The sequence below is a fragment of the Bidens hawaiensis genome, unplaced genomic scaffold (genome assembly GCF_021521415.1).
Source record: "Bidens hawaiensis isolate Kalapana, Puna unplaced genomic scaffold, B.hawaiensis_p1.1 tig00001032_1, whole genome shotgun sequence".
Classification (NCBI taxonomy): Eukaryota; Viridiplantae; Streptophyta; class Magnoliopsida; order Asterales; family Asteraceae; genus Bidens; species Bidens hawaiensis.
The window spans coordinates 3,544,359-3,560,095 of NW_027491060.1; the positions used below are offsets into that span (position 1 = coordinate 3,544,359).

The 15,737-nt window shown below is 30.8% G+C and overlaps 1 protein-coding gene across 1 annotated transcript; it reads left to right on the plus strand.

The window, feature by feature from the left end:
• Positions 1-2,291: 2,291 nt before the first annotated feature.
• LOC143556159 (eugenol synthase 1-like) lies at positions 2,292-10,600 on the plus strand. Its single transcript, XM_077045569.1, has 5 exons — positions 2,292-2,474; positions 3,210-3,275; positions 9,825-10,044; positions 10,130-10,333; positions 10,434-10,600. Exons 1-5 carry the CDS (start codon positions 2,292-2,294, stop codon positions 10,598-10,600), a joined length of 840 nt encoding a protein of 279 aa, XP_076901684.1.
• Positions 10,601-15,737: the final 5,137 nt, after the last annotated feature.

Below are 15,737 nucleotides of genomic sequence, written 5' to 3' on the forward strand. Positions count from 1 at the left end.
AATACAAGGATAAAAAGATTGCTTAGTTTGATTATGAAATGTATGTACAATCATATAATGGCATCGAAGCTTGATAATGAACGATGAATGTGTTTTAAAATATGATGTATGAGGGGAAATAGTTTTTGAAGAACAGTTTTCTTTAAGAAATCAAGTAGTTAAAGTATAGGAATTTCATGAAGCGGGTTTGTCTTTGACGAAAATGTAAGTTCTTGTTGATGCTTCATCTTTAATATAAAAAATACGTACATAAATGTTATTCTTTATATGCATATGTAAAATTAAGATAAATGATAATGCATATATATATACGTGTATATATATATATATATATGTATGTACATTATGTAATTGGAGATTAAATGATAATATACATTATATGTACAATTTATTTAATCTCCATTTACATAATGGGGTAGGGTTAACATATAAAAAATATTATTGTGAGAAGAATAAGAATGGATTCTAGGCCCTTTGATCTATGATTTAGTAATTGAGATTATTAGTTTCTAAAAGTTGTATATATTTCTATTTAAATGGTATAATGTCTTATTTAGGTGGTGTGCTTTATTTTATATTTTTCACACACTTTTCACAAACCAATTGTTTTTTATTTGAACTCACTTTCTTACATAATGTATAAAGAATAACATGTATAAAATTAAAAAAATAAGTAGTATACACAATATGCATAATTTTGTTAACACGTATATTTTTTATTTTTTATATGAATCCGGAATGAATGATAAAAAAATTTGATTTTTTATTAGTAAGGTTGATACGTTTGGTTCATACGATCACAAGGTGAGTATAAAGTAATTAAAATGATGTGTCGAAACCGATTAGAGTAACCCATCTAAACAAACATGAACTCCTTGTTCTTTCTATAAGGGGGAATATGCACCCATCACTTGATCATAGCTGGCCACGCCATTTATCACTTAAAACCTTAAAACAAGTTTACACCCATTTTTCATACGCAATACTTAACAGTTACCACTTTATCACTTGAATCAAGGAACTTTTTTTTTTTGCATTTAAATTTAAATACATAAAATAATAAATGTGAATTTAAAATTAAATTTAGCTACATAAAATTCTAGAGTAAAATCAGACGAGTCGGGCGCAAACAATGTTCCTAAACCTTCCATGTGATATTATTATATTATATAATTATTTTAAGAATATTAAGTTGTAGTAGAGTAGGAGAAGAAATCAGTAAGAAAATTTAAAGGATTTTAGAATTTTATATTGTGAGAAAGAGATCATTTTTATTTTGAAAGATAAACCAATTAAAAGTCAAGTGATTGTTAAATAACGTTCACATTCCCTATATCACACTGTGATCCACATCACGCCGTGACAGGGGGCCTTGCAATGGTCGTCCTCGAGATCACTTGGCTCCATAACCGGAGTGCCCCGTCCCCAATAAGAGAACACCTTTACTTAGCTATAAATGTGTCGTCGTTTCCGAGGATTTAAATATCTTGGCTGAGCTGGAATGAAATGACTCATAAGCCAAGTGACGAATTATATAAGCTAATTTTTAAACGACGAATAACGTTATAACAATATACACAGCAAAAATATAATATTAAAATCAAATACCGTAATAGCTAAAGGGTGACCCATAATTTTTGAAGCTCTCCTAAAATTATTGGCAGCAAAGAAAGAATGAGGCAATGTGGAAATTCAATCGGCCGCTAATTATTTCTTATATTTTTTATTTGATTTTTATATTAAGGTATAGTTTTTATTTTGGTTTGGGCCCAATAACTTAAACTTGATCAATATCCAATAATATTTTATAAGATTTATGTTTTTTACTACATATATAAAAACGTTTTGTCTCCTAAAAATTACATGCCTCGACCGGCGGTCTGTCTTGCGCACCCTTCCAGCCGACCTTGGTTTTAACGTTACTCAATTGTCAATACACCAATAAGCAAGGAACCAAAGTTCTATTTCGGTTGATACTACTAACTCATTTATTGATTAGTAGTCGTAGTTGAAAAATGTAATTTGTAAAGTAACAAAGAAATGTGTCTAAAAGTGATTAGCCTTTTAATTTGATAATATTAACAATTTGTCTATTTTAATCAAGAACAAAGAAAAGTAAAAATACGCCCAACATTTGAAAAGTAAATATTATTAACAGTATGACTAATATTCTTTGTATCTACCCACAATTTCTATGACTTATTTAAGTACTCTAGATTGCTATCCATATCACTTTGCAGTTGCATTCTTTTACACACTCTGATCACTTAAAAAGACATTACAGTTAGCAAATGGCGACGAAGAGTAAGATCTTGATCATCGGAGGAACAGGTAGTATTGGAAAACAAATCGTCGAAGCCAGTGCAAAAGCGGGCCATCCTACTTTCGTTCTCATAAGAGAGGCCACACTCTCTGTTCCTTCCAAATCTTTCATGTTGGACTCCTTTCAGAAATCGGGTGTCACGTTCATCATTGTCAGTAATTATTTCTCTAGTAATTTGCTTTCATTTAATTCTTGATTGCGTAAATAATGTGCCCTTCATCATGTTTTTGGGTTGATAAAAATTACAAACTCTTACGATACAAATTGAATGTAACAAAAAAGATTTGATGTAAATACATGGGTTTTTTTTTAGAAAAATTAACCTGACCTTATTAATAATTTCATACCTCATACCTGATTTTAGATATATATATATATATATATATATATATATATATATATATATATATATATATATATAAACACACTAATTTATGTTACGTACAATTTACTATAATCAATTAAAGTTTACACTAGCTACTTTTCTGGTGTCTGTTTTTTAATGTAAAAATGTCGTACAACTTAAAAAACATCTTAAATATATAGTCTACGAAGAAATAGTTTCTGTAGCAAAGTATATTATAAAATTATCATTTGAACGCTTATAAAAATCAAGCCTAGGCGATGATTAATCACCGATTAATAGCTAGTCGATACCCCATATATATACTAGTAACCGATTAATCACTATTTGGTCAAAATCGGTCAAATTTGAAAATTTATATATAAATATGTTGTGTGTATGTGCGTGTGTCTATGTGCATCTGAAAAATATATAAATTCCAATCCGACTAATCATGATTAATTGCTAGTCCCTACCAATGTCCGGCTAGCGTATATGTAATTATTTTATATTGAATCCATAATTTGTGTGTATTTTTGGCAGGGTGACTTGCATGACCCTGAGTCTCTTGTTAAGGCAATAAAGCAAGTAGATGTGGTGATTTCAACAGTAAGTTTCGCGCAGCTAAGCGATCAAGTTAAAATTGTTGTGGCCATCAAAGAAGCTGGCAATAATATAAAGGTATCCATAAGTACAGTTTATTTTTCATTTGATTGTGACTCTACTATTTAAGTTTGATTTATTAATTATATAGTCATATTAGAGCAACTGAAGTAACTTTCATTGGCTAATCAAATACAATGTTTAAAACACATACTGTTATGAACAATTATATGATTTGATGACTATGCATATTATAACCCTACATTACTATTAATATTGTATTAATATTATGACCCTATAAATAGTGGGTTATTGTATTTGATCTATGATACTCAATGAAAAGACTTATCTCATCTATCATTCTTTACTATCTCTATCTTTAAGGTTTAGCATAACTATGATTGTAATATAAACCACCATTTAATGTTGAGAAGTCTATAGGTTTATATATAAAGTAAATAATATAATCATCGATCACATAAATTAGAAGTACTAATTTAAGTCATTCCATGTATAAATATAAATATGAAAAATGCATATCTTGTAAATCCATAGTTTAATTTTCTTTCATGGGTGTATGATATACGGAGTATAATTTATGACAATAAATACTATTTAATCCATTTATATAAATATAACATATATGGATAGTTAATAATGATAAATGTATACTGATTCATTCACGTAATTCACTAGTGTGATAAAATAAAGAAAATTGATTATCATGCATAATGATTTTTATGTAAGATGCTAACGGATTTAAAAATCACAATTTAATCAAGATGCTCCAAGAAATTAATTAGATCATCTATAACTTAAACTTATTGTTAGTTAATTAATCTAAAAACTATATTAGAGAATGGCCAGTAGAGAATGGAAACAAAATGTTCCTGTAACTCTAGTAGGATGTGTTCATCATAAGCATTATGAACACAAAGTAACAAAATACAATAATCCCAAAAAAATGTGACTTAAATAATCATGATTATTACGAGAGAGTATACTAGTAATTAAGTTGGGAAAATCTGATGTGCGATATGGAAAACCGGCTAAAAACATATAAACTAGTATACATATTACTTCTTCAAACTATGCACATTAATTATTTGGAAAACGTATTCCAAAGAAAAATAACTCAAAGTGCATCAAAAAATATGAATTTATCAAAAACCAAATAATAGGCCAGTCTTGGTACGTACCTTATTTATGAAATTTGCATTGCGGCTATCGATGTGGAGAGTAAAGAAAGGACGATAGCCAACGGTGGCGATATAGTTGTTGGTAACGACTTTGATGACTAAATAAGGGAAGCCAAGATAAGATATAGAGACTCGTGCTGATAACGTGTTGTTTTAGTTGATAAACATAAGAACATAGTAGACTATGTTTGCTAATGCTTATCACTTATTTCGTTTTAAAAAAAAAACTTAAGTATATTTTTAGGAATTCATAATATTTGTTATGAAAAATAACTTAGAAAGAAAAGACATGCAATCTACTTTATTGTTTATTTAAGTAGATTTGATGGTTCATATCCGTATCCATTAATATTACATAATAAAAAAGAATATATATGCATATTACTTTATTGGTTATTTAATGGCATTTTATTAATATTGCTATAGTGTTTTTGATGTTTCATATTCATAATATTGAATTTGCATTATTAGCATGTTAATTACGTATTTAGTTTTCAATTAATGATCACATTTATTTTATACATGTATTTAAATTTGATTTGCATCAAATAAGGTATGCATACAAAACCCGATTTATGACATTAATATTCAAATGTGCTTCTTAAGATTATAGACATCATAGGTGTTGATATAGTCATGACGTTTGTTTAATTTCTTAATATATAAGAATATTAAACTAGATTTGGTATGTTAAACACATTGGCGAATTGAATATTTTAATTTCAAATTATGAATGGTTATTATGTTATGAGTTCAAGAATATTATTTCATTATTAAATTTCAACTTTATGCATTAATTTGATATTTACATTATTCCTACAAGTCATTGAATATGACATATCTTTTGACATATGGGTTAGTTTGAACTACCATTGATATGTAGTGCAAGGCTAAACCAAATGTTTTCTTTTGAATAGCTTTAGTATTGATTATGATATTATATAACCAAAAAATATATTACTTTGTTGGTTAGACTTTTCATATCATTTAAACAAATTAAATCCATTGTTGTTATACAATTTTAATTATGAACACATTCTACATTATTGATAAATAGATAACTTTTGTTGGATACAAGACATATTAGAAATAATGTGTAGTGGTTTTTATTGGTAAATATCACAAGACAGCTTTATAATGGATGTGATTTTTTTTATAGTTGACTTATTTAATGATTATCTTGAACATGTTATATGATGGTAAAACGTGTGACTTAATAGTTGGTATTCTCGGCATGATGCATGAATCTAACTTGTGTATCTGATGGTATGGAGTTACATGATTTTAATACATGTTATGTCTTTTCTATGCTATAGATTATTTATTAAAAGGTAGTTTGTGTTTTAAAATCAATATTGTGAATGATTCTGCTTATATAAAAGATCCACTAGTTATTAGAATAATTTAATTTTAAGAAATGGCATTCCATGTGTCACACTCCTTAAAGCTCATTACAAACTTACAAAAAGTTAAAAATATTTTGGAAAGATAATTGAGCATAACTCCATCACAATTACTTCTCAATTGATATTATGTGATGAGAAGATTATTTATAAGAAAGTTATTGTGAATTTGATGATATAATGAGCATTGTAAAAGTTGTGATCATGTAATTAATTAAGGAATTATTAACATTTTAATCCATTCCTTGAAGTGAATGTGATGTGATATAATGATCATCGTAAAGTCCATGATCATGGAAATTAAAGAAATTGTCATGTTGCCCATGACAATAATGAGATTAATTATGTGATGAATACAATGATCATTAACGATCATGATCATGGTAAATGGGCAAATTTTAATGACCCTCGCATTGATAATGAGATCAACCATAACCACAAGAAGTGGCACACTAAGGGAGTGATTTTATGAGAAGTCGAGAATAAGATACATGGTACGTGTTTTAACACGAATGCTTGAAATGATAATACATTATCGGCTTGTATATTCTTTTGTGTATTAAACAAACACGAGTGAAACTAAAGCATATATGATCATAAGCTGGAAATTTATCAATCATGACTATTTATTATATTGGCTTGACCGGTTAGACCATTCCGAGTCATGGATGATGTGAAAATATTGAAGAACCAGGGGATTTTTCCTGGTAATTAAACATACAATGTTTGCTCTCACCATAACTTAATTGTTACCCAACTAATTTGGGTGTAAATTTCTAATATACTATGAAAATGACAAAAGGATATGTATATCCTAACATGATACCATTTAGTGTTTTTTAAAATCGATGCATCGTCTAAATGGTTATCAAATTCGCAACCTGAAGTTTGCGTGACTTGTGACTTAGCTGATAGCGAGCACATTATACTAGACTATTTAGATAAATATGGTGATCTTGACTCCCATTTTAGTAATGATTATTAGAATAAGTGTTAAATTACATGTGACGAATGTTGTCACAAAATTGCTTTTGTCGAAGACAATGAACAAACGTCTACGATTGATTGCAAATCCAATAATCATGAGAGCAAAAGTTTCATATTTGTATGTTGGAACATATGTTTTTACATAATGTAATGCTAATTCACATCAAACCAATAAGTTATACTTACTCTCCATTACAGTTGGTTTTGGTATGGAACCAAATACATCCCATGCATATTTTTTGAAAGTGTGGTATACGTTGCAATTAATCCACCACAATGCACAAATATGGGACCTCGAAGAAGGTTGGAAATATATGTTGGATATGAAAATGTATTAATAACCATGTATTTAGAGTCATCAACGTGGGATTTGTTTACGACTCAATATTGATTTTTACTTAAACAAAATATTCCAACATGAGGGGGAAATAAGAAGCAGTTGGAAAATTAAAAATTTGTAATGAATTATCATTATGTTGATCCTCAAGTTAAAAAGTGTATACAAGAAGTTAAAAAACTACCAGATGCATTCACTGACCTAAATAGAGTGACTAGCTAAGTCACATATAACAACTGCTAGTGCTCCAATTAATGTTATTGAAAGGACAACCATACATTGGTGATGAGTCTATGGCACGACTAAAGCGTGATAGATTATTCGGTTCAAAGAATAAAAATCCTCGAAAATGGAGCAAGTAATGAAAATGGTCAAGTCGAGGTGTAATGAAATATTATCTTTAAGAGACGATAGACATAATGGTTCCAGAAGAACCTCATGTACCTGAAAATAAAAGAGATCTCAACAAACTATATCATGTCTAGATATATATGGAATCGAAAAAAATCGACGTCGTTGATAATTTTGTATAACGCTAGAAATAATGAAACGTTGAGGATCAAGAACAAAGTTATGCCATAAATGTGATATTAAAATGATTGGCAAAAAATAAACAGATGCAAATGATGCAGAACTGAATCCTCTCACGAATCTGCTAGTTTTTGGACAAGTTGTCCATACAACTAATTGTTGTAATATATATTAGATATAATAGAGTCTTTTCTGCGAAAGCGTGATAAGAAAAATAAAATTATGCAAGGTAAGGCATAATTAATGGCACAACGATGAGGAGATATATTCTCTAATTGTGGATGCAACACAATTTAATCTGGTAATACAAGAGAGAAATGATATGCATCTAATAAATATTATGATAATGAAATTTATCTTTGAAGGATTTAAATTACCAAGATCATATATAATAAGTTCTCGAGAATGATATGATTGTATTATATAAATTCTTGTATACATTGATAAAATGGAATATATATATATATATATATATATATATATATATATATATATATATATATATGGAACTCCTGGTGAGTTTCCTAACATGATTTATTAGTTAAAAGTAAGCATCTTAAGGATGTAATTCCTATGCATTAATAAACATATGGTGGTATTGAATAAACTATGTACAAGAATGGTACCATATGAAATGAAATTAAAATATTCTTTAAATATAACATAGAAAAGAATGTGCTAACCAGATGAAGTTTATGTGCCAAACTCTTGAAGAGTAAAATTGTATACATGATTGGTTAACATGGAAGGAAATTCATGATGGATTGCTAAACCTTTTGACTTGTATATTGTATACATGATTGGTTAACATAGAAGGAAGTTTATGACAAATTATACGTGCATGAAGCATTTAAGCTAAAAGCTCAAGAAATTTATTATATGAAATTAACAAGTTCTATACGTGAGCTCTAAAAGCCGAGTCAGAAATGATATAATCAACTCGGTGATTATCTCTTGAAAAAGAGATATGAATATGATATATTTAATCCATGTGTCGAATATTTTAATATTAAATCAACAATATCATATGATGATTGCATTGTATCTCATAAAGAGATGGTTTACGGGTTGAGCATTTGAGTATTGATATTTTTATATCAATCATTTCATATTGAAGATGTTAAAACATTTTAATATGGATAAAGTTCATCTCATATAGAACAAATTATCCTTTATATCAATAGAAATTATTGGTTAAGGAGAAACATAATTTATCGCAATTGATGCAATATTTCTTGCTAGTTATACACAACTATGTATATTATTTATTTACATTTATTGACAAGATATAAATTGTTTCAAGTGAATAGACAACAAAATAAGCTAAACATAAATATTTTATACATGCAATGTATGAAATATATATAAGTTTATATTTTACTAACCCGTAGAAAAAGGTTTGGTTAGTCTGTAATATAACAAAGTCATAGATATTATGGTACTTATTTACAAGATGAGATACTACAAGTCACTTGTTTACAAGATGAGGCACTGCAAGTCATACACGAAGACAGTACATCATTCCTCCAAATAGGAAGTGTACATTACAAGATTAAGCGGAGGAGTTTTAATTACAAAAGTTTTAAACAAACTTTCCCAGAAGATCATAATCCGCCACTTAAAGGATGTATAAATGAGGGGGAGTATTATACGCGTTGCACTCTTTTTCCCTTAGCTATGGTTTTTTCCCAATGGGTTTTCCTTGCAAGGTTTTAACGAGGCAACATCCAAAAGCGTGTATTTTCTTTATCACATGGATAGTCAAGGGGGAGTGTTATGAACAATTATATGATTTGATGACTATCCATATTCTAACCCCACATTACCATTAATATTGTATTAATATTATGACCCTATAAATAGTGGGTTCTTGTATTTGATCTATGATACTCAATGAAAAGACTTATCTCATCTATCATTCTTTACTATCTCGATCTATCTTTATATTATGTTCTTATGTTTATCTACTATGTTACTTGGTTGCTAATAGGTTGTTGTTTTACAACACATACGATTTTTTATTGCATAAAAAACATAAACGTAGCCATAATTTATAACTTTTGCTAACGTTGGTGTGATCATCATGACATAACTGAAGAAATTTTACCCATCCGAGTTTGGGCATGATGTGGATCGTGCACGACCTGTGAAGCCTCTGAAAACATACTCGGGAATCAAGGCTCAGATACGCCGTGTCACTGAGGCCGAAGGAATTCCACTTACATGCATAATTGCTAATTGTTTTAACGGTTATTTCCTGCCAACACTAGCTCAGTCGAGGGATAAAGTGGTTATCTTAGGTAGCGGAAATGCAAAAGGTAAACATAAATTTGTTTTATATATAGTTTAAAATAACTTGCATTATGTAAATTTACCATTTCTAATCACCAAGCTATATTGTAGTTGTTTTCAACAATGAACTTGACATTGCAACCTACACCATCAAAACCGTGGATGACCCGAGAACCGACAACAAATGTGTTTACATAAATCCTCCTAGTAACATTTACTCATTTAATGGACTAGTGTCATTATGGGAGAAAAAGATTGGGAAAACCTTGGAGAAGGTGTATCTACCGGATGACCAAATATTGAAAAACATAGAGGGTAAGTTTGTTCAACGTACAAAAACAATAAATAAATCTCTTTTGTTTTCATAATCCATTTATGCCAAAAATACAAGCATTTACTTATTATTATCATGCAGAATCACCGTTTCCCCACAACCTGATGTTGTCAATCTCTCACTCGACCTTTGTCAAGGGAGAACAAACCAACTTTGAGATCGAACCATCATTCTGGGTGGAAGCTTCTGAGCTTTATCCTGATGTTAAATACACCACGGTTGATGAGTATCTTGGTCGTTTTGTCTGAAGAGTTTTCTCCGACAGTGTGACTACGGTTGTTTGTTGCAGGTGATGGAGACGAATAACAACAACAACAACAACACTGTTGGTTTATTTGTGTATGCGTGCTTTAATAATTTCCATAGTTTCTAAACCTTTTGGTTTTGCTCAGCATGTAGTAAAAATTTATATGATGATACAAATAATTATTATTCATTTATGGTATTGTTTGTATTTGAAGTTCAATTCTAGCATGAACTAGCAACACAGCTTTGAAAATAATATAGTCTTAAAACTATCATAAATCTAATCTAATATATATAAAAGAAACCTTCATGTTGCTTTATTTGTAAATTGAGACTTCTCGTGCATTTGATTCAAATTAACAGGTATTGGTCTCATCAAACCCAAATAACCTTAAACGAGTTATAATTAAGAAATTAATCTCATCAAATATTTGTATGAAAATAATATAAAATATAATTTTACTAAAAATTAATATTCGATTTAAAAAAAAATATTCTTTATAAGTAATAAACAACTTTATAGTAAACTAAAAATGTGGGTCACCCATATAGTATTTAAATTGGGCTATAACATCACATTTATTTATATTTGCAAAACTCTTTCATCATCAAATCCTAAATATATTATTAACTTCCTTACAATAAATAAAATAAAATCCAAAAAATATATAAATATTAGAAACGAGTATATAAAAGAAACCTCCTTACATATTTTTAGCCACCAGATTGCTTTATTTGTAAATTGAGGTTTCTCATGCATTTGACCCAAATTCACGGGTATGGGTCTCACCAAATTCAAATAGCCCTTAAACGAGTTACAATTAAGAAATTAATCTCACCAAATATTTGATATGGAAATCCTATAATATAAGGATATACTAAAAAATAATATCTGATTTTTGAAAAATATATTAGTTATAATTAATAAACAAATTTAGTAAGAAAAAAAATTGCCCTCCTTGAGAGCTGGCCCTACGATGGTGGTGCTCAGGTGGTAGTGGTCTCAAGTGGTGGTGGCGTTTAAGTCGTGGATCGTTGAAAGCAAACAAGTTAAAAGGTGGGATTGTCACTAGCCATTTCGTTTGTTGGCACCGACAACAACAAAATATGATAATTGGAATTATTAAAACCAATATACGTTAAAACAATAACATGTTGACCATTTTTAATGACTGAATTACATAGATTGTCCTTTATGTTTGTACCAAATTTCACTCGGTGTCCTTTATCTTCAAAATTGATATATTTTATCCTTTACGTTTCATAATCCAACAACGTTTGTGCTTTGGCTCTAACTCCGTTAAATTTCATTGTTAAGTTAGATCATGTGCAGCTCACGTGGGGGCATAACAATAATTGCAAACCCTTTAATCCTAATTTATTCCGATTTGAGTTTTCTAGGGTTTTTAATTTTACGGTAAGGAAACTGATTGGTGTTTGATGCGATTTCGGTTGGAGAAGTGGAGCGGCGTGGTGGCAACGTCGGTGTATTTTCAGGTGGGTGGCGACGGTTGACCGGAAGTTGTGTTGGTAGCGGAGGAACCTTCCATCCGTACCGTTCTTCCCCCTCTTCCTTACAATAGAGCCAAACAATCGTTCAAAGAATGATTATATTTATTCTCTACCAATCTAAATCACACTTTGTCCTCTGAAACCCACCAAATTCGGTTTCACCCACCAAACCATAATGTGGTGGTATAGCTAGGGCGGCAGAAGAGGGTGGGTGGTGGCGGAGTATTCCGACAAAAAGTATCAGGTGGTGGTGGTGGTGGTGGAGGTTGCCGACAGTGAGTCCTTTTCAGGTGGTGGGGTGGGATTAATTAACGACGTACTTTTATAATTATTATTATTATTATTATTATTATTATTATTATTATTATTATTATTATTTATGTTTAAACGTGAAAAGACGGATTTACCCTTCAATTTAACGGAAAACATAAACGGTGACTTGACGGTAAAGCCAATCACAAAAAAAGGACCACCACATGGGCCTTATATGCAAAATGACATTAGAGGGTTGAAAACTGCATATTGAGTTACTCCTCAAGGGCCCTAAAGTCTAAAATAAAACTGGACATGAGTAAACTGGATAATCACCTCTTCTAATTAATTCCCGCTCATTCTGATGAGGCCTTTTTTCACATGCCGGTATATGGACAATGGATACCCGATGTTAAGTGTTAACCCACATAGACTGTTTGAATCTTACTCTTACCGTAATACCCAAATATATAAACCCTAATCCATCTGACAAGTATTCGCCATCGTCTCTATCTTCAATATTGGTACATAACTGTTCGGATCTATTAGGATAGTTTGAATCTTAATCTTCAATCTCATTGATTTGTTTATTTCTAGGTTATTATTAGTGTTATTAAGAAATGACCATTAAACTTCCAGATTTTTTTAATTTGAAGATTAAGAAGGTATATTACATTTATTTGGTACAAGTTTTGTTAAAAATCCTTGTACTACTAAGATGTTACTAATGCCTTATTTTTTCAATTAAATTTCAAATTTATGCAGATTTATGCTACCAAACGATGTTTTTTTAAATCAATACGTAATTATAATTGCATCCTTTTATTATAATATGATTACATTTTGTTTAATATTTAAATCATTATGTAGTTGTCCACTTACATGTCTCTTTTTATTATAATTAAATCCTTTTATTAGAATATATATGATTACATTATGTTATTAGATGCTTGATTTTGTTTAATATATGCTCATTTCAGACCGGCACACAAGAGCGGCTAGAAAGCTCATACATCACTAGGGTATTTTTTAAAACATAACATGTAATCCCGATCCCCTCAACCTGCATATGGCTTTTAATTGCATTTGAAACTTTTAATGAAAAACAGTTTGTGGACAGAAGCTATATACAGTTTGCGTATGTCTATTTTTCCTTGCTTTCATATTATTATCTTGAGTTCTTCCCATTTCTATAAGGGATAAATACACAAAAATTAAACTTTAATATCATATCTTTATCCTTGAATACAATTCTTTTTTGAATTGTAATCTAGCTTATTCGGTTGTGCAAAACAGAATATTAAAGTGACATTTAACCAAAGAAAAGATATTGCAAGGAAAGAGAGACATAAATAACTTAATTTCTGGTTGCTATTGAGAAAGGGGCAGAGAATAGCGTATATTAATGTACATGAAAAAGAATTAGAGATCGAAAGGAATTAATGGATAGACGATGTATAGAAATTAATGTTGTTATTAACATTAGAGAAAATTACGATTTGCCTCCCTGTGCAAAATTGGCAGGCCCACAATTAACCACTGTTTTTTATTGGCGAGCTCAGTATAAGTCATTCCGTTAGTTTTGATTGTTAACGGCCGTTAGTTTTGAAGGTATTTTAGACTTTGTACATAATAAAATTGGGTGATTGATTTGTACTACTAGTTTTTTTTATCTTTTTCAATAGCTCGAGAAAAATGTCCGTCCGATCACCACCATACTCTTTTTCTCTTCTTCTTCTACTCCGTCTTACTCCATACTCTTCTTCTTCTCCACAATTTCCACCCAACTTCCTTTTTCTTCCTCTCATCAACTACCTATCTTATATATATAACAAGGGGATGAATCTTGCGAGAAGTGATATTACAGCTAGAAGTGCGAGAAGTAAAGGTGTAACTCCATTAATCCCTAATTTCACTCCCTTTCTTATTGTGTAGGTGCGTATGTACGTGTGTAGGTACATATTTTTGTATATATGTATGTATGTTTGTATGTGTGTAGGTATGTAGGTTTGAATGTGGCTCGGTACGTTTGTATGTGTGTAGGTAGGTTTGAGTGTGTGTAGGTACGCATGTATATGTGTGTAGGTAGGTTTGAATGTGTGTAGCTAAGACATAAATACAATCAACCTACATACATGTGGGTAACATCATAAGAAATGGAGTGAAATTAGGGATTAATGAAGTTACACCTTCACTTCTCGCACTTCTCACTGTAAAAAAACTTCTGAAATGATCCAATACCTATATAACAAAACCATCTTCTTCCCTACTTCACCTTCAGCGCTGTAATGCCCCGAACCGGTAGCCCTACTTTAGCGTCGGATTTACTCATAAACACAGTTCTTGCAATCAGAGTTAATTAAAAACTTTCGCGGAAACGTTTACTTGAAGCATTCGTTACAAAACATTCAATCTCTTCTTTGATACTATAAAACAAATCATTATATTTAAAACATCTTTTCTTCCATCGTAAGATGCCAGCCGTTCAATCCATGCCATGTGCCATCCTCATGCTAGTTCTTTGATCTGCTCACCTGCGTGCATACTAAAAGTCAGCTACGCTGAGTGAGTTCTAGTTAATCAAGCAACTTATCATACAACCACTACATGCATCATATACGTATCCGAAGACACGTAGTCCACTATCTAACCTGCTTACCTTACCACTTAGCCTCTTATTTACACCTACCACCTTGCCACTTTGCCACTTTAATAACGTATAACGTTATGCCACTTTGCCACTTTAATAACGTATAACGTTATGCCACTTTGCCACTTTAATGACGTAGTCACGTATAGGCTTACCCTATCACGTACTATCGTCATGCCACTAACACTCTTACTACACTCTTGCCACTTCTAACACGCTCTACCTTTACTTGTCTACAACACGCTTCATATCATTTACATAATAAGCAAGTCACATCATAGCATTCATACACACTAATAACCACTTGGCAATCACTATCCTTGGCGATGCGTGCAATATCCGAAGATCGTTCACGCACCAACAAGTATTATATAATAGCTACCTCGTATAACATCTATAGCATACACTTACCACTTAAGGTAAGTGTATTCACACTTCACATCGAGTATGCACACAACCCCGAAAACATAACAAGGAAATGGGGCTAGAAACTCACCTGAACTCTGCTTCTTCCTTCGATAGTTGTAAATCCCTTCTTTAACTGAGCTCGGCTGACTGTATAAGTTACACGTATCAATACTCGCCTGATCTAATCTGGTGGCCTAGTATTAGCTTACTTTTACTTATCGTTTTTAATTTATTTTCTAATCGAACTTGACTTTAGGCGAAGTTAAACCTTAGGCGAACTTAGCTTTAGGCGAAGTTAAACCTCAGGCGAACTTAGC